Source organism: Emericellopsis cladophorae (assembly GCF_022114955.1).
Source record: "Emericellopsis cladophorae strain MUM 19.33 chromosome Unknown NODE_2_length_1295279_cov_118_880017, whole genome shotgun sequence".
NCBI lineage: Eukaryota > Fungi > Ascomycota > Sordariomycetes > Hypocreales > Bionectriaceae > Emericellopsis > Emericellopsis cladophorae.
In genome coordinates this window covers 1,207,958-1,227,230 of record NW_026250927.1, presented here as the reverse complement: position 1 = coordinate 1,227,230, position 19,273 = coordinate 1,207,958, and the positions used below count along the sequence as shown (strand labels likewise).

The following is a 19,273-nucleotide window of genomic DNA, read 5'->3' as shown; positions in this document are numbered from 1 at the left end:
AGCTGGAGATGCCGAGGAAGCGACTGGAGTCACTGGACTCGCGAGGGGCGAGCTAACAGCCACAAAACTCCGTCATTCCATCAATGAGACACTTTGTTGCTGTCGGGGTTTCATATAATAGCCAAGGTGACCATCTCACACACTCACCATCCGCCTCACTTTCACCTTCCCCCTCCTCTCAGCCATCAACATGTCCGCACCCGAGGTCATCACGCCCCTATCAGAGCCCCCCTGGCTCTCGGGCGCCCCCTCGCCATACTACGACGACTCCCATCGTCGCCTGCAAGCCGCCTGTCGCCAATTCATCGGCGACAACCTCAGCCGCCACGCGCTCGAGTGGGAGACCGCCGAAGAGGTGCCACCTCACGTCTTTGGCGTCTTCGCCGAGAACAACTACCTTATTCCCGCGCTGCCCGCGCCCCTCCCCGTCGAATGGCTCAAGCGCATCGGCATCACCAAGATGCCGGGTGACGTCCCCGTCGAGCAGTGGACGTACATCCACAGCATGATCTACGGGGACGAGATGAGTCGCGCGGGTCTGGCCGGACCGGGCGCTGCCATCACGACAGGCATGGCGTTTGGCGTGCCCCCGCTGATCCACTACGGCTCGCGCGAGCTGCAGGAGACATACCTACCCGACCTTCTCACCGGGAAAAAGAGGACGTGTATTGCCATCACCGAGCCAGAGTAAGGGGACACACACAAGACACCTTTGAGTAGAGCAGGGACTGACGGAAGCAGAGCCGGCTCCGACGTGGCCAACATTACAACGACCGCCGAGACCAGCAAGTGCGGGAAGTACTATGTCGTGAATGGCGTCAAGAAATGGATCACCAACGGCGTCATGGCCGACTATGCGACCATGGCCGTGCGCACGGGCCCCGAGGGCTCGGGACCCCGCGGCATCTCCCTTCTCCATGTGCATCTCAAGGATCAAAAGGGCGTCTCACGTCGACGACTCAAGGTAGCAGGCCAGATTTCCGCCGGTACTTCCTTCATCGAGCTCGACGATGTATACGTGCCCAAGGCGAACTTGATCGGCAAGGAAGGCGAGGGTATGAAGTACATTATGACAAACTTCAACCACGAGCGGCTGTTCATCTCCGTCGGTGTCACGAGACAGGCTCGCGTCGCGCTGGCGGCCGCGTTCGAGTACACCATGAAGAGAGAGGCCTTTGGCAAGACGCTCATGGACCAGCCCGTCGTGCGCCACCGTCTGGCCAAGGCTGCTGCCGTTCTCGAGGCCCAGCAGGCCTGGGTCGAGTCGTTTGCCTACCAGCTCTCGCAGATGCCCAAGGCCCAGAGCGACAGGGAGCTCGGCGGACTGACGGCCCTGTGCAAGGCGAATGCGGGCATTGTGCTTGATGAGTGTGCGAGGACGGCTGTGCTGCTGTTTGGTGGTAATGGATACACAAGGACCGGTCAAGGTGAATTAGTCGAGAGTGAGTCTTCCTCCGTGTATCCTTTCAAGGCGGGATGACATGCTGACTTCCACATAGAGATTTATCGCGACGTCCCAGGGGCCAGGATTCCGGGCGGTAGCGAGGATGTCCTTCTTGACCTTGCGATTCGACAACTGGTCAAGTTGTTTCAGGACAAGGTCAAGACAGCCAAGTCGGAATCGAAGCTGTGATGAAGGAGTGGGAGTATACGTCTGTACTTGATAGCAATGGTCTTTAGGCTCTTGAAAGACGCTGGTCATGGCGTGCTCGTGTGGAGGATCTGCGTCCTCTGGCCTGTTAATTATCCAACTTCCACTGAACCACCCCTCCTCAATTGAAGCACGTCGGTTCAATCACAGGCTTACGGGCGACAGTCACCCGTCCCCACCTCCGGGTCACAGATCCCCGAGTGTGCGGGATGATCTCATTTGATGCGGGACGCCCCCTTTATGAGGGGTGAAAGTGCCCCCTCCACATCGGTCGCAACGGTCAATGACACGATTGAGGACACACTCAGTCTATATACCATTTAGAACCCGTTGCATTACATTCTCATTGTTACCCAAACCAGCCATGAGCGACCGCGACAACCTCTCCAAGCGGGCCATCCCGCACATGACCCTCTCCAACCCGACCACCCACCCCGTCCTCCCGTCCTCCGCCTACGCAGCCCCCTTTGACTCGAGCGCCGGTCGCTTCGCCGTCACAGGCACGGCCATTCTCACAGGAGGAACCGGGGAGATTGGTTTCGCCTCGTCACGCGCGCTGCTGCAGCATGGTCTCCATAATCTCATGCTCTTCGACCTCGCCCCCTCCGCCGACAAAGTCGACCAACTCCGCCAGGAATTCCCCCAGTCCAAGATTGAAGTTCTTCCCGTCAATGTGTCCGACGAGGAGGACGTGACCAGGGCTGTCGACCGCACAATCGAGCTGTTTGGCGAGCTGAACGCTCTGGTCTGTTTCGCCGGCATCGTCGGCTGTGTCCACGCTCTGGACATGCCTATCGCGCAGTGGCGCAAGGTTGTCGACGTCAACACCACGGGGTCCTTTATATGCGCACAGGCCGCGGCCAGGAAAATGGTCGCGCAGGGCAGCGGCGGGCGCATCATATTCACAGCGAGCATCTCTGCGCATCGGGTGAATTACCCGCAACCACAGGCCGCGTACAACGCGTCCAAGGCAGCGCTCATCAACCTCAAGAGCTCGCTGGCGGCTGAGTGGGCGACGTACGGCATCATGGTGAACAGCATCAGTCCAGGATACATGGACACGGTGCTCAATGAAGGCGAGGGACTGAAGGAGGCAAGGGACAGCTGGTGTGGGCGCAATCCTATGGGGAGGATGGGGTTGCCGGAGGAAGTGGCGGGTTCAGTGGTGATGCTGGTCAGTAGGGCGGGTAAGTACATTAATGGGGCGGATATCGTGATTGACGGAGGTGGTATCGTCTTCTAAGGGGCAGCGGGAAAATTGTACTGGTGAGCGAGGCATGCTCGCCTAGCGCTGTAGGGCAATCTGACGCCATGATACCTCTCAAGGCGTTCAAGAAACAATCCCTTTGTCATGTGATTTATTCCGTAATCAAAGAAGACGCTACACAGCAAAGAGAGCCATTACACCAAGGAGGCCGACGGAAACACTCACACCCACCGCGCTACCAGGTGGCAGCTGAGGTGTCTCCTCGCCGCCCTCCCCTTCCCTAGGAACTGGCATTGTAGCCCCATCTTCCGCGACAACACTTGCCAGTCCACTGCCCTCAATCTCTTCAAGAGGGGCGACAAACGCCATCTGGCTCCAGCTGAACTGTGTGTTCTTCCCGCCGTACACAAAGACCTCGAACCGACCAGCCAGTGTCCCATTGACCCACGCCACCGCACCATGCTCGACATTGGTACGGATGACAATCTCAGCGGGCGTCTTAACGGTGACGAGCTCGTGGGTAGATGTCTTGTTCACCCAGATGCGGCCAGGATGACCAGGGTCGAGCATCAAAGCCTCTTCGGCGGTGACTGAGCGAAGAGGGTAGATGTACCCGTCCTCGTTCCAGATCAAGTTACCATTTTCGTCGAGTGAGAGCCGATTATCATTGCTCTTGAGGACGAATGGTCCATCGGCGTTGAGGGTCATGGTGTAGTTCATACCCTTACTGCCGTATCCAAGCTTGACCTGATCCTCTGCATCGCCTTCGAAACGCTCCCAGCTGACAAGCGGACCGTCGCCATCGCTTTTGATGACACGGTCCAGATTTTGGTCAGGGGCTCTGGCTGAGAAATAGTCGACGGTTGGATTCAGAGTCTCAGGGTTCACCTCTGGCCCCCTTTTGCCACTCCATGACCGGGCGCCGACGAGAGCAATGCCCACTCGCATGGCGTAATACATCTCTAGCTTTGTCGACGCGTCCGGACCGTTGTCATTCCAAGCCGCCAAGATGGCACCCTTGAGCCTCTCCTCGCCCGCCTCCACCTGCTGCGTCGTGTTCACTTGGTTGAAATCCCATGGTGTCCATTGCCAGCCCTCCTCGCCTGCGAACTCGAGGATCCTCGAGTCGTTGAAGAATTGCGGGTACGTGGCCGGGAAGATGGGGGAGTGGTCGTTTTTGATACCCATGTACGCCCACCAGTCGTTCGAGTTGATCACGTCGTGACCCTTCTGTATGAGGTCAAGTGGGTCGGACTGTCCAAGCTGCCAGTGCTGGACGATGATGTCGGTGTCAATCTCAATGTCCTCAGTCGGCTCGTCCATGGGCGTGCCCCAGATGCGGGTCCTCTTGCCCGATGTCTCATTGATAAAGGTATTCATTTCGTTGACAAAGTTGATGTAGTCGTCTGCAAGGGTGGCGTCATACTCGTCCGCACCGACGTGGACTTCATTGACTTCGAACCAGGGGAGGAACTCTTCCCAGATGCTCTTGATGGTGGGGATCGTCTCCGGGTGGGATAGGTTGAGTAGGTCGCGCTTCTCCAGCGACAGCTCAGGCTTCCACTTTGTCACGTACAGACAATGGCCAGGGGCCTCGATCTCGGGGATCACAGCGATGCCACGTCTAGCACAGTGTGACTGCATGTCCATGTAGTCCTCCTTGGAGAGTGTCTCGTTCTCCCTGCCGTGTATGATGCCCAGCAGCGATTCATCCTCGGGCAGAAGACTAAAGTGGGAGTAGACGTCCTGCCAGGTGTCGTTCTTGCCACGGTTCAAGGGGTAGTTGTCGCTCAGATGGTAGTGAAACTCGCTCATTTTGAAGAAGGACGCGTACGAGCACATCTCCTTGAGGAAGTCCTTGGTGTACCACTTGCGTCCCGCGTCGAACATGTAGCCTCGCGTCGCAACGGCTGGAGCGTCCACAGCCGAGCCAGCAGGGATCGTCTCGTTGAGAAGCAGCATTTGCAGAACGGTCCTTGTGCCCCAGAACACACCCCTTGATCCAGTACCCAGGATGGATATGCCAGACGGGGCAATGCTGAGAGCATAGCCTTCCGTGGTGGGGTTGCCATTCTCATAAGTCAGTTCGTCGTCGCCGTCGTACTCCCCCAACAGGAAACCACCATCTCCTCCCTTGGGCAGTGAGTCAACTTGTTCGATACTCCAGTCGTCCCCGGTGATGGAGTGCAAGTCTTCTTGCAGAACCTCGGCAAAGTCGAGACCAGATGGTGGGATAAGGGTGAGGCCGTCGTCGTCCCTCAGCTCCGCCAAGCTGGTTGTAATAAAGATCTTGCGCGACGAGTCCGCAAGTCGCCACGATGGGTTTGAGTGCGAGAATGAGATGGCTTCCTGCTTGATGCCAGGAGCAGGTAGGAGCTCGAGGCTCAATACCACTGCGGGCAAGAACGCGTGCAGTAGACGCATTTCGGCGACAACGGGCAATGCTGGAAGAGGATTGTGTATCACATTGCGAGACGGCATGACTTTAATCACTTTCTGTGTCAGTCCGACATTTGACCTTTCCCCCACATTGTGATACCACTGGTGCGGAGACTGGAAACGCCGTCCGTTCAATGTAACGATGCTCAGGACGTGGGGTTGAGGATCGCCGTGATGTAACGTGAGGGTACATGCACCTGAACACGACTTGGCCTTATCTAGATCGCTTTGGGGAGGAAGTAGCTCGCCCAGCAACACCAGTTGTTCAACTCCACGCCTGGACAGATCCAATAGAGAATACCGAGCCTTCGGCAATGGGGACGTGTGACGGAATTTGGCTGGGCGTGGTTGTTGCATCTAGACCATATGGACAAGGTTAAGCTTGCATGGCTCACCGTCAACGGAATGTTGCTGTTGAAGATCAAGCCCATGATGGTAACAACGGGGAGCTGTGGATGTAGCTGTGCTGTTCAGAATTATCCTTGATGATATTGTGGTGAGCTACTATCTGTTGAACAGGTCGTCACATGAATACCTCACAAAGGCAAAATGGTATGTGAAGTTTGTTGCCACCTACCTGTGGGCAAGCAGCGCGTGGCTATGTCCAGCTTATAGGCTAGCATGAAGCTCGTATAGAATCAACCAACGATGGCTTGTGCTGCATTAGCCACGTATTTATAATTCTTCCGCGTCAACGACCAGAGGAGCTATCGGCGGCTACTGTATGCCTGCCGTTTCATCCGACCTGACAACGTCCATGCTGCAGCATCAATGCCGACTACCCCGTATGATGAGTGGCTAAGAACCAATTGCATATCGAGCTTCTGTATGCCATATGATGTAGCATCAATAGAGACAATCCAGTGTCATGGACAATGCACTCGAATGTCCTTATATGTACCTGTCACTTATATAGTAAACGACGCGGGGGCGTTAGGTTGTCGCCGCACTGCAAGTTCACCACTAACGTACATGCACGAGTCACGATCTGCTGCCCCACGCGCCCCACGGTTGTCCTTTGCGCCCTGTGCATTAGATGGCAAACGGGAAGACTTCCTGTTTGCTGTCATTTAGAACCGTCACTTTGTCCTTACATCTCACACACCATCAAAATGGCCAACCAAGCAATCGTGCGTCACGCACGCAAGGAGGGTACGTAGCGCCTCTCATCAATATGAGACGGGAAGCTCACCACACCAGACTGCCCTCTCATCCTGCAGCTGATCCAAGAGCTGGCCGACTACGAAAAGGAATCGGCCGCCAACCAGGCTACGGTGCCCACGCTCGAAGCCACCATTGCCTTTGCGCCCTCGGATGCCACTGGACCCAAGACCTCCACCACCCCCAACACGGAGCCCACCAGTTCGACCAAGCCCGCGCGATGCCTCCTCCTCTTCACACCAGAGGGCGAGTCCGCGGGTATGGCGTTATACTTTTACAACTACTCCACGTGGCGCGCCAAGCCTGGCATCTACCTCGAGGATCTCTTCGTGCGTGAGACGATGCGCGGTCGTGGGTACGGCAAGAGATTGCTTGTCGAGCTCGCCAAGGAGACCGTGGGCATGGGTGGTGGCCGGTTGGACTGGGTCGTGCTGAAGTGGAACGAGCCTAGTATCAAGTTTTACGAGAGCATTGGTGCAAAGGCCATGAGCGAGTGGGTGGGCATGCGGGTGGACAACGAAGGACTCCAGAAATTGGCCAAGTTGTTAGATTAGGTAGTCGATAGACAAGTCAAGAGCGTCCTTTGCTGCTGACCTCTCCTCGTGCTCTCACGCCTTGGAAGACGTCCATCTGCTCTGGGGCCGGACCGGGTGCCAACGGTGGTGCGCCACCCCAAGCGAACTTCTTCTTGAGTTTGTTTGGGTCCACTTCGACATACGCCGACTTGCGCCATGCTTGGCCATATGTGCGTCTGTACCAGCGATCGCTCACGCTATCCCTCTTGGCCCGGCCCAGGTACGGGTTCCCGGACAGGTCCCCGTGCCTTTGTCGCTGCTTGACCTGAGCTGCGCGTTCGATATGGGAGGTGGGCTTGACGGCATATTCCTTCCAGTCCCAGGCCGCGTCCGCAGTCTTTGCCGGCGTTCGTTTGTCAGGGATCCTGTACTCCTTGTCCCCCTCCGCTTGTAATCCGATGCTCAACTTCTCAAGCATCTCCCACTCTCCCCGACCCAGCGGTGGTAGAATCTTCTCGACGTTGCGCTTCCAGAATTTCGCTTGCTTGGCCCTCACGAGGGTCTCACCCGGGGGTTTCCCCCACTTGTTCAGTTCGGGGACTTCGTTGTCCTCCTTGACTGATTTGATATCACCAACGTTCCACAATACGCCGCGATCGGCGCTGGCAGCCCCCATTTGATCTTTCTGTGATTTGAGAAATCTGAGGAGTTTGGGTCGGTCCCATGCTTGCAGAAACCCGTATTTTTGCTTCTTCGACTTGAGGTGTGTCGCTTCGGGATTCTGTTCTCCTTCTGTTGCCGCCGTACTTCGCTGCACTGACTGCTGGTTGCCGCTGGTGAGGGCTTCGAGCGCATCCGAATCCTGGGGGCCCTCTGGGACCAAGAACTGCCGCAGCAGGGTCGCCCGTCTCTTGCCAGACCTGCCAAAGCCCTCATCTATGAGATGGCGCATGCATTTAGAGTCGCCATTGTTGGCCGCGGACAGCGTCCGAAGGCTTGCTTTTGCGCGAGCAATTCGTCGTGGAACATGGGTTTTCTGGTATCGGTTTTGTCGAAATGTCCGGCGTAACCGCGCCCGAAAGGTCGGAGACAGAACGGGTGGAAGATATGATGTTTGTCGAAGGAGATGACGGTAGAGATGGAGCGGATGCGAGGGCGCTGGCTGGAACATTGTGTGGTTTTGATGGCAAGATGATGTCTTGGAAGCGTCAAGAGCTGGACTTTTCGGGTCGGCACGATGTTCAGGGTAAGTGGAATTTTATGAGCGGCTGCGCGTGGCTGGCATCATCCATGGTTGCTGTGAATAGGTACCTAGCATTTGATCAGTACGCGCTTGCAATTGCCCACAAGCACTTGGTCAGATTGAGGAAAAAATGAAGCCAGCAATTTCCTAGCTTTAGGAGACCATGCGTTTGACTGGGCCAGTTTTAATTCTTCCGACATCTAGATACTTTACCGTTCAACTGACGAGCAGTGCTCCGCTGACTCAGCCAGGTTACGCGTGGTTGACACGGTATCACGAAAACGACACGTCTTTGGCGTCTCGACGCCAAAGAGTTTAATTGAACTGGGGACGTCGACGCGACTTTACATCGCGACCCGTGGCCCACGATTCGCATTCTTGGCATGACCGACGACTTCTCACTGATGGTTCACTGGCATCGGTAGTTTTATACGAGCTCCTCATTCCATCTGTTGCTGATATCGCCCGTTGTTCTCACCATACGCTCGCCATCTCATAAACTCCATCGGTTTACGAAGTGTTCGACTGGCGATTTAGCGGTTATCCGTCGGATTTACAGTTCGTGCTAGCGGCACAAATTAATTATTGCGTGCATTTGCATTTGCATTTGCTGCACGCACTTTGGCTGCACGCACAGTGTACCGCCGCCGCAAGCCCCGGTGACCGCATCCAGTCTGTCCATTGGCAAGGGCCGGCCAGTCCTGAGTCCAGCCAAGCTGGTGCCAACGAGCGTCCCGCTCCGCTGCGTCAAGGTCCACGCCCGTCATTTCTGCATCGCCATACACTTACCAACACTTCATTCTCAATCCTTTCCATGCCACGGGGTCGGACACTCCGCTTGTGAGAGCAACGAAAGCCACGAATTCGAGGATCGATTGAACACAAACTGCTCTCTGCGTCTCGGCGCGGTTGGTCCCCCAGAATGGCCTCCCAATCGTCACATCAGTCGTTCAGCATGAGCCAACAGTCGCAACCAGGCGCCATGGGCACCGCCTCCTTCAACAATCGCAGTTTCGCTAACAATATGTCTACGACTGCGGACCCTCAGATCTTCACCGCATCCTATTCGACCATTGATGTGTACGAAATGGAAGTCAACGGCATCGCCGTCATGCGCCGCCGTCACGACTCTTGGCTCAACGCCACACAGATCCTCAAGGTCGCTGGCGTCGAGAAGGGCAAACGAACCAAGATTCTCGAAAAGGAGATACAAACAGGCGAGCACGAAAAAGTACAGGGTGGCTACGGGAAATACCAGGGTACATGGATCAAGTTCGAACGAGGGGTCCAGGTCTGTCGGCAATATGGCGTGGAGGAGGTTCTTCGCCCTTTGCTCGAATACGATATGGGACAAGATGGCGGCGTCGCGGGGGGCGGCAACCTCAACACACCCACGAAAGAGCAGGCTATGGCTGCGCAAAGGAAGCGACTCTACAACTCCGGCGCCGACACTCGAACCAGTGGACTTTCGGGGACTTTCTTCAAGAACATTTCGAGTACTGCCTCGCATGCCGTGGCGGCCATTAGTAAAGCGCGCTTCGACTCGCCCGGTCCACGCTCGCGCAACGGGCCGACACGGGCACCTAGCTTCCAGCGTCAAACCTCCATGCAGAACCCCGACGAATTCCCCGGCAACTCGCAGCAAAGCTACGTTTCGGACCAGCAGCAACAGCCGGAATCGGCGTACTCGACGCAGACACAGCAGATGGTTGGGTCGCAGGAGACAGAACCCCCCAGGAAACGGCAGCGCACGACCATGACGCCGGTGGAGAGCTTCAATGGAAGCGCAGGATACGGCCAGAACATGGACATTTACGCCACGGCCTTCCCCGGATCACCCACAGAACCAAACGAGTCATTTGTATACACGCAGCAACAACCTCCTCATGACCAAACTCCCGACGACGAGCAAACGGGTGGCGCTTTACCACCCCTCGCTTACGAGATGTCACCAGACATGGAGCACAAGCGTGGGCTGCTCATGGGTCTCTTTATGGAAGACGCCGGCAACGATACTGCCAAGCACGAGATGCTTCGCGCCTTTGCACCAGCCGAGCTCGACATGCCTATCGATGCACAGTCCCACACAGCCCTCCATTGGGCCGCCACACTGTCTCGCATGCCCTTGCTACGTGCCCTCATCGCAGCCGGCGCAAGCCCACATCGCGTCAACAACTCTGGCGAGACGGCTCTTATGCGCGCCTGCTTAGTCACCAACTCTATGGACCACGGCTCTTTCCCAGACCTTCTCGAATATCTCGGTGCGACGATCGACGCGCGCGATCACAAGGGCCGCACCGTGCTCCACCACATTGCCTTCACCAGCGCTGTCAAGGGGCGGAGCGCCGCAAGTCGGTACTACCTCGAGTCTCTACTGGAATGGGTCGTCCGGCAGGGTAGCAACCCGTCCACCTCGGTGATACCCAAGATGGGCATCGCGCGTTTCATGAGCGAAATCGTTAACGACCAGGATTCCTCCGGCGACACAGCTCTCAACATTGCGGCAAGGATAGGCAACAGGAGCATAGTATCCCAGTTACTCGAGGTGGGCGCCGATCCCATGATTGCCAACCGGGCGGATCTGAAGCCTCTCGACTTTGGTGTCGGGGGTCAGAGCGAAGAGGAGAAGATGGCCACTCAGCAGAATGGGGAGCTAAGTAACGGGGTGGCCGCCTCTTCCAAGACCAGGGAAAGCAGCGATGAGATCATTGCGTGTGAGTATCCGGCCATCCAATTTTCAGATCATGAACGTCTGGGCTGACAAAAACAAATAGCAATCACACATTTGGTCACAGAGACGAGCACCTCGTTCCACCAGGAACTCAAAGCTAAGCAGCAATCTGTCGATGCACTCCACTCCCAGCTGCGGTCCACGTCGTCACAGCTAGGCGAAGCCAGACGGCAGCACGAGAACCTCACAGCCACCCTCAAGAAGCAGCAGGTAGCACGACAGATCATCTCCAACCTCGCCCAGTCGCGGCAGGAAGATCAACTACGCACCATGCAGGACGCCAGAGACACCAACCTTGGATCGTGGGAGACGGAGCTCAGCACCATACTCGAGTCAAACTCTGCGGACTTTTTGCCTTCGGCGCATGTCCTCAAGGCGCGCATCCAGGCTCTGCAGAACACGACGAATGGGACGAGGGCCATGGTCAACGGGCTCAAGTCGCGGTCTCGCGATGTGGAAGTCAAATATCGCAAGGTCGTCGCGTTGTGCACGGGTGTCAAGGAGGAGGAAGTGGACGCCGTCATTGACGGGCTGATCAAGGCTGTCGAGAGTGAGCGAGACGGCCTGGACATGGGACGCGTGAGACGGTTCCTGGGAGGTGTGGAGGGAGTGGTGCACTAGTGATGTTGCCCTTTGCTCTTCTTTTCTTTCTTTTCTTTTCTCTTTTATGGTTTCGGGGGATATATACCTTTTGAGTTGCATACGGCGTTATCACGGCCCTGGTATGGATAGGCATTCTGTTGCATAGGCATCTCTGCTTTCGCACGAAATGGATAGGTCACTCTGGAGTAATCAGATATATTGACCGGTTTCAAATTCTCATTGCTAATAGACTGCCAGTATGCCCGCTAGACAAACCCCACCAGAACGCCGGGCCAATGCGTGGGAACTCCCCCTCGTCACTCGAAATTCAGCCGGCATCCGTGTAGACACCTGCAAAGCGGTCTTCCAACTCGCCCACTTTGCCTCGGACGTCGCTAATCTCAGCGTCCAGCTCCTCTTGGTTCCGCGTCAATGCGCTGATCTCCTCGAATCGCCGACCCTTCGTTGCACCGCGCAGCATCTCCTCGACCATGAATTTTTGCTCCTCCAGCACGACGAGCCGCTCCCTGAGCGTCTTCTCCTCCGACTCCAGAGTGGACACGATGGTGCTGGCTTGGTCTTCTGACACGTCGGACTGCAGGTCGGACGGTGTGGCGACCTGTGAATGCCGCAGACCGGATGGGCCATTGCCGCTCGGGGACATGAGCCTTGCTGGCTGCGATGTCCTGGACGACGAGCGGAGGAGTGAAGGCAGCGACTTCAGAGGTAACATGTTGACGTGCAGAAAGGAGCTCGCGTATGTATACACGCCCATTTGCAGCTTCTTCTGCTGCGGTCCGCCCTCGAGATCACGCATCCGTTTCGCCGCCAAGCCGTATTTACTAAAGCTATCGACCAAGCGTTTCCGTATTTTGGCAGCTTCTTGGATCTGGGCATGAGTCGGCGGCGGCTTCGAGAGGTCCACTTCACCCGAGCTCGTGGTTTGAGGCTGTAATGCCAGCAGAGTGCGGTGAAAGGTGGGCAGTAGTGATCGGATGCCCCGTTCGAATTGGCGAAGCGTCTCGTACGCACGTTGGTCGGGGGGTTTATGTGCTAACGACACCGCAAACTCGCGCGACGAGAAGATTGTGTGCTTGCAATCGCGACACATTCTCACGTCTATACCGACCGTCGATTCCGACTTCTCCGTCGAGCCGTTCTTCCCACCAGCTGCCACGCTCAGTCCAACCTCTGATGAACATGCCGTCTGCGGATCCGCGCACACCACACGACCGCAAATCCGACAATGGTGCCTTCTAAAAGTCCACGAGCCGAATTCTTGCTGACACCACGGGCATTTCGGGACCGTGCTGTCGTCTTCCCAGGTGACAACCGACTGCTCGAGCAGTTTCCTTGTATTTTTCTGGCCAGCCAGATTGGTGACTGGCGAGAGTATCGATCCATTGGATGCCAGGCGCTCTGGTGGGTTGGCCAGTATTTGTGTCAGCTTGGTCAGTCTCTTTTCCAGCCTGGAAACTTCCAATGTGTGCCGCTCCACCCGTTCCCTTCGAATGGCGGCGAAAGCGCTCGTGTGGTCCACCACCAGGCCATTATGGTCATTATATCCTTCTCTTGATTTGTAACACGTCTCGCAAACCCGCGCCCAGTATCCTCGAACAGGCTCATGCTTCGCGCTCCGACTGAGCTTCATCTGATACATGGTATGTTCCTCGCAGAAGAGCAGTCCACAATGCCGACAATTGATACTGCCGGTGATGGGACCAAGATTTCGTCCGCATGCCGGGTCCGTACAGTGATCGTCCATCGTTGTGCGCTGCCAATGTTTCCGCGTGATGAGTTCGTCTGGGTCAACCGCTCCTTCGAGAGGTAGCTTCCCAGCTGCGACCGGCCCATGATGCGGTACAGGTGCTGGTGAGATCTCGTTTGACTCAAAGACCTCGAGGCCGCGCAGCTTCTGGTTGATCAAGGACAAAGGCTGGAATCGCTTCGCTTTCGAGACCTGTTTGTCGAACCAAGTCTTTACTTCGTCTTGTTCCTCCTCTGGTAGCTCCTGATGGTTGTCGTCGATGTGTCGGTTTAATTGTAGCAGTGTCATCATCTCTTCGTTGCATATCGGGCACACCAGCGCCGAGCTGTCGGCTGCTGCTCCTTTGGATGTAGCGCCAACGCTGATGCTGGATCCGAGGTCCTGCTGCGAAAAGAAAGCATCGGGCGAGCTCCCTGTCGCAGGCGGGGACATGGACACCGAGCCGATCGAGACGGTGCTTTCGGACCTCGGAGCAAAGGGACTGACGGAGCGCTGAGGATGAGGGATCCCATTGCTGGCGGGAGGGGTGGGTGGTGCGAGGCCCTTGCCGCTGCCCAGGATGCGCCCACCGCCGAGCGTGCGACCGGACATTGCGTCGTCTTCCCTACGAGGGTTGCATCTGAGGTGTTGAGGGGGAGCCTCAGTCGTCCTAGCCTGAGGAAAGGACGGTGTGGCTGGCAGTGGGACAGCCTGTGGATATGGACAAGGTGAGGAGTCCAGGAATCCGATGTTGGTTCTGGACGCTGGAGGCAGGCGGCAGGCGGCAGTGCAGACGAGGGGTACTTGGTGTGCCGAGCAGTGTGGGCGGTCGACCAAGTACCGCCCTTCGCTCAATCGGTGACGTTTTCGTCTTATCGCTTATCGCAACAGTGTCAGGCTCATGGACCCTGAAGCCCAAAAAGATTGTCGCTCAATCGTGCCATCCTCTTTACCTTTGGACCACAACAAACATGGCCAAGAACTTTCCACAGGTGCAGCCAGGAGGAAGCTTGATCCTCGCATGGCAGATCAAGGGCAAGAAGGTTCTTGTCGTTGGTGGCGGTGAGGTACGTCCAGTCCAGCTTCTCGCCATCCGTCTTGCTGGAGCAGACCACTGATGTTAAATGCATAGGTCGCTGCCGGGCGCATCCTCAACTGCCTCGACGCCGATGCCGTTGTACACGTCGTGTGCCCTGCAAGCGGCCTCAACGATGAGGTGGCCCATCGCGTCGCCCAGAACCAAGTCACGCATGTCGATCGCCTCTTCGAACCCTCCGATCTCGATGGCGCCGAGATGGTCCTCGTAGCGGTGGACGACCCGGCTGCCTCGACGGTCATCTGGAAGCTGTGCAAGGAGAGAAAGATTCCAGCCAACATCGCCGACGTGCCACCCGAATGCGACTTTTACTTTGGCAGCGTCCACCGCGACGGACCCTTGCAGATCATGGTCAGCACGAACGGGAAGGGCCCAAGGGTCGCCGCCGCCATTCGAAAGTTCATCGCGAAGCAGCTGCCCCGGAATGCGGGGAATGCGATTGAGCAGATTGGCCAGCTGAGGATGAAACTCCGAAAGATTGCACCGGATGCGGAAGACAGCCCCAAGCGGATGGGCTGGATGTCAAAGGTCAGCGATGCGTACAAGTGGGAGGAGATGTGCGATTTGACAGAGGAGGACATGGAGAATTTGCTCTTATTCTACCCAGCGAACAAGGTCCCCTCAACCGATGTTCTGAAGGCACTGAGGGGCGGCGAGCGAGATGTCCACGCACTGGACGTCTTCGATGGTGCTTTCGGTTTCAGTGTCGGTGCATGATAGGGACGGTACATAGCGAGCGAGCATGCCAGGCGTTATCATTGGTTTGACTATGCGCGGTGGTGTATATACGCTAATCAACTGTCCTCGGTGTTTCAACCGACTTGTACAATAATCTTGGCAAAGTGTTTGTGCGCTTCCATCCTCGCCAATGCGTCCTTTAGACCGTTCAACGTGAGTGATTGAGCGTCAGTGGCCATCTTGATCTGCTTCTCGCCCACAAATTCAACCATGTCCCTCATCATGTTGCGTGTTCCCAAGATGATACCTCTTGTGGTACACGGGTTCAGCAGGATGCTCATCAAAGGCACCGGGTCATCACTCTGGCCGAGCATGCCCGCCAACACAACCAGCCCATCAACTTTGTTCGCCTTCATCGTCTGCGACAGAGTCGAATGGCCGCCGACATCGACAATAACATCGAAACCTCGACCACCGGGCGTCAGCTTTCGCGCCTCCGCGCCCCATTCAGGGGTCGCTCGGTAGTTGATGACATGTTTCGCGCCCAGCTGTCGCAGTCTCTCCTCCTTCTCTCCGGTGCCTCCTGTAGTCGCGACGACATTGGCACCCACTGCGACCGCGAATTGCAGAGCTGCCACGCTGACACCTCCGCTCCCCTGGACGAGGACCCAATCATCCTTCTTCACCTGACGTCCTGGCAGGCCCATCAGAGCGTTCCAAGCCGTGATGCCCGAACATGACAATGTGGCCGCCTCCTTGAATGACAGAGCGCGGTTGTCAAACTTGACGAGGCACGACGCAGGAAGGATAGCGTGGGTTGTCAAGGTTCCGTTCAGCGCGCCGCCCAGTCCAGCCGTGATGTGTGCCATGAGCGGCAGAGTATCGTCGTCCAAGGCGTACAGCTCCTCAGATGGGAAATTTTCAGGGACGAGATGCGTCACTACAGTGTCGCCTTGGGTCAGTCCGTTGACGGACGAGCCAAGCTGCAAGACGACACCTGCTCCATCAGAGCCGGGAATTACACTGGGCGCAGTTGGTATGTTCAAGGATCCCTTGGGCATATTAGTCTTTGAAAGAAGAGAAGCACAGTTCTGACTTACCTTGACCATAACCACATCGCGGTAGTTGATTGACGCAGCCTTGATCTCGACAAGCACCTCGTTTTGGCCAATGCTCTCAGGCAGCGGGAGATCCTTCAAGACAAGGCCGGAGAGGTCCTCAGTTTGGGTGTCAACGACCCATGCACGGCGTGTTGATGTCATCTTGAGATCAATGAGATATGACAAAGTTCCAAATCGAAGAGATGTTGCTTCGCAATGGGTTCCCGAATTTATGGACAGCTTGTTCCACGCTGGAGATGCGAATGACTCGCGATTTGCTCCGCGGAGATCAGGGCATGAGTCGCGTGTGCATGCAAGTGGAGGTTTGGAAGGCGATACTCAACAGAGCATGTTCTTCACCAAAAAGTCTATGAAATGTAGTCAAAGGACGTCAACATATGTTGCTCAGCCATGGATTCGCACCGTCATGAGACTGAGCACATCAAAACACACAAACGCCCACAATGCTCAGTTCATATATGCCTGACGTGCTCCGAAACTCCGACAGCCACTTTGTTCATGATGGAGCCCGAGCACGGACAACATGTCCCGCAACTCGGGTATTTATATCATATGTCTCCCAGGCGTGTGGGGTTAGCCGCGTTTCTTCTCCACCTTACGGGTCTCCGCCAAAAGGATATTGTTGACGTTGCTCAAGGCGCTATTCGTCATGGCATCATGCCTTCATGCTTGCTCTCGCGAAAGAGGTCGCAACCACCGCTTCCTTCCGCTGCAGAAACCCGCTGAGCGTGCGCATCCTCACTTCCATCGGATTCTCCAGAGAAGATTCCAGAGGATCGCAGGTTCGTGGCCGGGATGCATTGTTGGATCTTGGCCTACTGCTTTATCGTCTACCTTGTCAAATATCACGACCAGACAAATGTGAACAATGCCTACGTCTTAGACTTGGAAGAGGATTCATACATGCCGGGCAAGTAGCTCAATTATCTCAGTACGTTCTGGACCGCGGGCTACATCATCGCCTAGCTGCCTTCACGGATCATCAATAGGCTGCCCCTCCATCTGGCTTCCTGCTACTACGCTGCCATGCAGTGTGGGTGCTCCCGTGAATCCATGTTAGTCACCTGGATTTGACAAAATTCTTGAGTGCCGGACTTGACCTTCGTCCACGTTTCTGATCCAAGCACAGACAGCCGTGACGAACTAGGCTGTTCAGTCACCCAAATTACCCGGCGATGACAGCAAGTGCCGCTTGGAAGAAAAGGGGGAATATCTTCCGTTGCCTAAGCTGTGGAAGGCCCCCTTCTGACATTGGCGCGGGAATATGACAACCCCGCCATGTACCCCATGGGGGAGTCGCTCATTCGCTCGGCAGTGCTGTGCATATGCATGAAGATCAATTCCCGACTGCTGGCAAGAGTATGGATTCATTCATAACAAGAGTATAAGTAAAGACACGATCACACGAAGAAATGGACATGTTCTGAGACATCCTACCTCACCAATCTCATCCATTCCATCATGAAGCTGCTCAACATCCTCAGCCTGGCGGCTGTGGCCGTTGGCCAGTTCACGAACCCGGTCATCTACCAAGATCTAGCGGACCTTGACGTTATCCGCGTGGAAGACACCTTCTACTACTCCGCGTCGACCATGCACTACTCACCTGGCGCACCTGTTCTCAAGTCGTACAACCTCGTCGACTGGGAGTTCATTGGCCACTCCGTCCCTCGTCTTGACTTTGGCGAAGCATACAACCTCCCTGGCGATCAGTCTGCTTACGTGAGGGGTATCTGGGCCAGTGGCCTGCAGTATAGGAAGAGCAATGGCCTCTTTTACTGGTATGGCTGTATGAGCGGCACCAGCAAGACCTACGTGTACACCGCCACCGACCCAGCTGGCGAGTGGACTCTGGCAGGCTCTCTGGACAAATGCTACTACGACTTGGGTGTCCTAGTTGATGACAATGACACCATGTATCTCGCCTACGGTGCTTACACCATTGGCGTTGCCCAGCTGTCCGACGACGGCCTGAGTGTCGTCAGAGACCAAACAGTCTGGGAGGATTTATCCTTTTACCTCGAAGGCGCGCGCTTCTACCACATCGATGGCCGGTACTACATATGGCTCACTCATCCGGCCGACGAGCAGCACGTTCTGCGCGCCGACAACCCTTGGGGCCCATACACGCAGCACACGATCCTCCAGAGCATCGCCGCGCCGATTCCGTACTCCGGTGTACCCCACCAGGGCGGCATTGTCGACACACCCAATGGTGATTGGTACTACATGGGCTTCCTGGATGCCTACCCAGCTGGACGTGTGCCCGTCCTTGCACCCATAAGATGGGAGGACGGCTGGCCATACCTCGTCACGGACAGCAATGGTGGTTGGGGGCGTGAATACCCAATGCCCGATATTCAGACCGACAAATCCGTAAACCCAGCAGGACCATTTACCGAAGACTTCCAAAACGGAATGAATGTTGAGTTTGAATGGAATCACAACCCTGACAACTCGGCCTGGTCCACTGGATCGGATGGTCTCACGCTCAACACGGCTTCCGTCACGAATAACTTCTACCAGGCACGCAACACTCTCACCCACCGGACCATTGGTCCCAAGAGCTCGGCCACCTGGCGACTCAACGTTGGTGACATGGTCTCTGGAGATGTTGCAGGCGCGGTCCTCATCAGGGATGAGTCTGCTTACATTGGTGTGTCCAAGGGCAGCTGCGGCTCAGTGTCCCTCGTCTTTGTCAACAACTTGATCCTTGAGGAGCAAAACGGTAGCTGGCAGACGACAGCGGAGGGCAACATTGTCGCCACCGAGACCCAGGGCTTACGGGATATCGCGTCGGGCGATAGTGACATCTGGCTTCGCGTCACTGCTGATGTTACGCCCACGTTCGGACGCAGCTCTACCAACAGCGCCATTTTCGAGTGGAGCACGGATGGTCAGAGTTTCACCCAGCTGGGTCCCGTGTTCCCGGTGCACAATCGCTGGCAGTTCTTCATGGCCTTCCGTTATGGCGTGTTCAACTTTGCGAAACAGCAGCTGGGCGGTAGTGTCTTGGTGAAGGAGTTTGACTTGCAGTTAGCGTAGTGTGAATACATACACAGATTGACAGTGATTAGAATTAATGACCCTATTGAGCTGTAA

At 56.1% G+C, this 19,273-nt stretch overlaps 10 protein-coding genes across 10 annotated transcripts; 6 read left to right on the top strand and 4 right to left on the bottom strand.

The window, feature by feature from the left end:
• Positions 1-190: 190 nt before the first annotated feature.
• J7T54_007155 (Long-chain specific acyl-CoA dehydrogenase-like protein) lies at positions 191-1,633 on the top strand (the record flags this gene model as incomplete). Its single annotated transcript, XM_051510832.1, has 3 exons — positions 191-687; positions 742-1,442; positions 1,500-1,633. 3 exons carry the CDS (start codon positions 191-193, stop codon positions 1,631-1,633), a joined length of 1,332 nt encoding a protein of 443 aa, XP_051366368.1.
• A 382-nt stretch (positions 1,634-2,015) lies between these two features.
• On the top strand, positions 2,016-2,894 carry J7T54_007154 (Sorbose reductase SOU1; the record flags this gene model as incomplete). The annotated part of the gene is made up of 1 exon (XM_051510831.1): positions 2,016-2,894. One exon carries the CDS (start codon positions 2,016-2,018, stop codon positions 2,892-2,894), a length of 879 nt encoding a protein of 292 aa, XP_051366367.1.
• A 138-nt stretch (positions 2,895-3,032) lies between these two features.
• On the bottom strand, positions 3,033-5,282 carry J7T54_007153 (Beta-hexosaminidase-like protein; the record flags this gene model as incomplete). Its single annotated transcript, XM_051510830.1, has 1 exon — positions 3,033-5,282. One exon carries the CDS (start codon positions 5,280-5,282, stop codon positions 3,033-3,035), a length of 2,250 nt encoding a protein of 749 aa, XP_051366366.1.
• A 1,127-nt stretch (positions 5,283-6,409) lies between these two features.
• J7T54_007152 (N-acetyltransferase-like protein) lies at positions 6,410-7,012 on the top strand (the record flags this gene model as incomplete). Its single annotated transcript, XM_051510829.1, has 2 exons — positions 6,410-6,449; positions 6,498-7,012. The coding sequence occupies 2 exons, from the start codon at positions 6,410-6,412 to the stop codon at positions 7,010-7,012; spliced, it is 555 nt and encodes a 184-aa protein (XP_051366365.1).
• Positions 7,013-7,028: 16 nt separating this feature from the next.
• On the bottom strand, positions 7,029-8,144 carry J7T54_007151 (uncharacterized protein; the record flags this gene model as incomplete). Its single annotated transcript, XM_051510828.1, has 1 exon — positions 7,029-8,144. The coding sequence occupies one exon, from the start codon at positions 8,142-8,144 to the stop codon at positions 7,029-7,031; it is 1,116 nt and encodes a 371-aa protein (XP_051366364.1).
• Positions 8,145-9,171: 1,027 nt separating this feature from the next.
• Positions 9,172-11,568, top strand: J7T54_007150 (Start control protein-like protein; the record flags this gene model as incomplete). The annotated part of the gene is made up of 2 exons (XM_051510826.1): positions 9,172-10,930; positions 10,991-11,568. 2 exons carry the CDS (start codon positions 9,172-9,174, stop codon positions 11,566-11,568), a joined length of 2,337 nt encoding a protein of 778 aa, XP_051366363.1.
• A 289-nt stretch (positions 11,569-11,857) lies between these two features.
• On the bottom strand, positions 11,858-13,888 carry J7T54_007149 (Vacuolar segregation protein-like protein; the record flags this gene model as incomplete). The annotated part of the gene is made up of 1 exon (XM_051510825.1): positions 11,858-13,888. The coding sequence occupies one exon, from the start codon at positions 13,886-13,888 to the stop codon at positions 11,858-11,860; it is 2,031 nt and encodes a 676-aa protein (XP_051366362.1).
• A 359-nt stretch (positions 13,889-14,247) lies between these two features.
• J7T54_007148 (Siroheme biosynthesis protein-like protein) lies at positions 14,248-15,089 on the top strand (the record flags this gene model as incomplete). Its single annotated transcript, XM_051510824.1, has 2 exons — positions 14,248-14,343; positions 14,409-15,089. The coding sequence occupies 2 exons, from the start codon at positions 14,248-14,250 to the stop codon at positions 15,087-15,089; spliced, it is 777 nt and encodes a 258-aa protein (XP_051366361.1).
• A 95-nt stretch (positions 15,090-15,184) lies between these two features.
• J7T54_007147 (Zinc-type alcohol dehydrogenase-like protein -like protein) lies at positions 15,185-16,312 on the bottom strand (the record flags this gene model as incomplete). The annotated part of the gene is made up of 2 exons (XM_051510823.1): positions 15,185-16,033; positions 16,151-16,312. The coding sequence occupies 2 exons, from the start codon at positions 16,310-16,312 to the stop codon at positions 15,185-15,187; spliced, it is 1,011 nt and encodes a 336-aa protein (XP_051366360.1).
• A 1,320-nt stretch (positions 16,313-17,632) lies between these two features.
• Positions 17,633-19,216, top strand: J7T54_007146 (putative beta-xylosidase-like protein; the record flags this gene model as incomplete). Its single annotated transcript, XM_051510822.1, has 1 exon — positions 17,633-19,216. The coding sequence occupies one exon, from the start codon at positions 17,633-17,635 to the stop codon at positions 19,214-19,216; it is 1,584 nt and encodes a 527-aa protein (XP_051366359.1).
• Between the last annotated feature and the right edge of the window lie 57 nt (positions 19,217-19,273).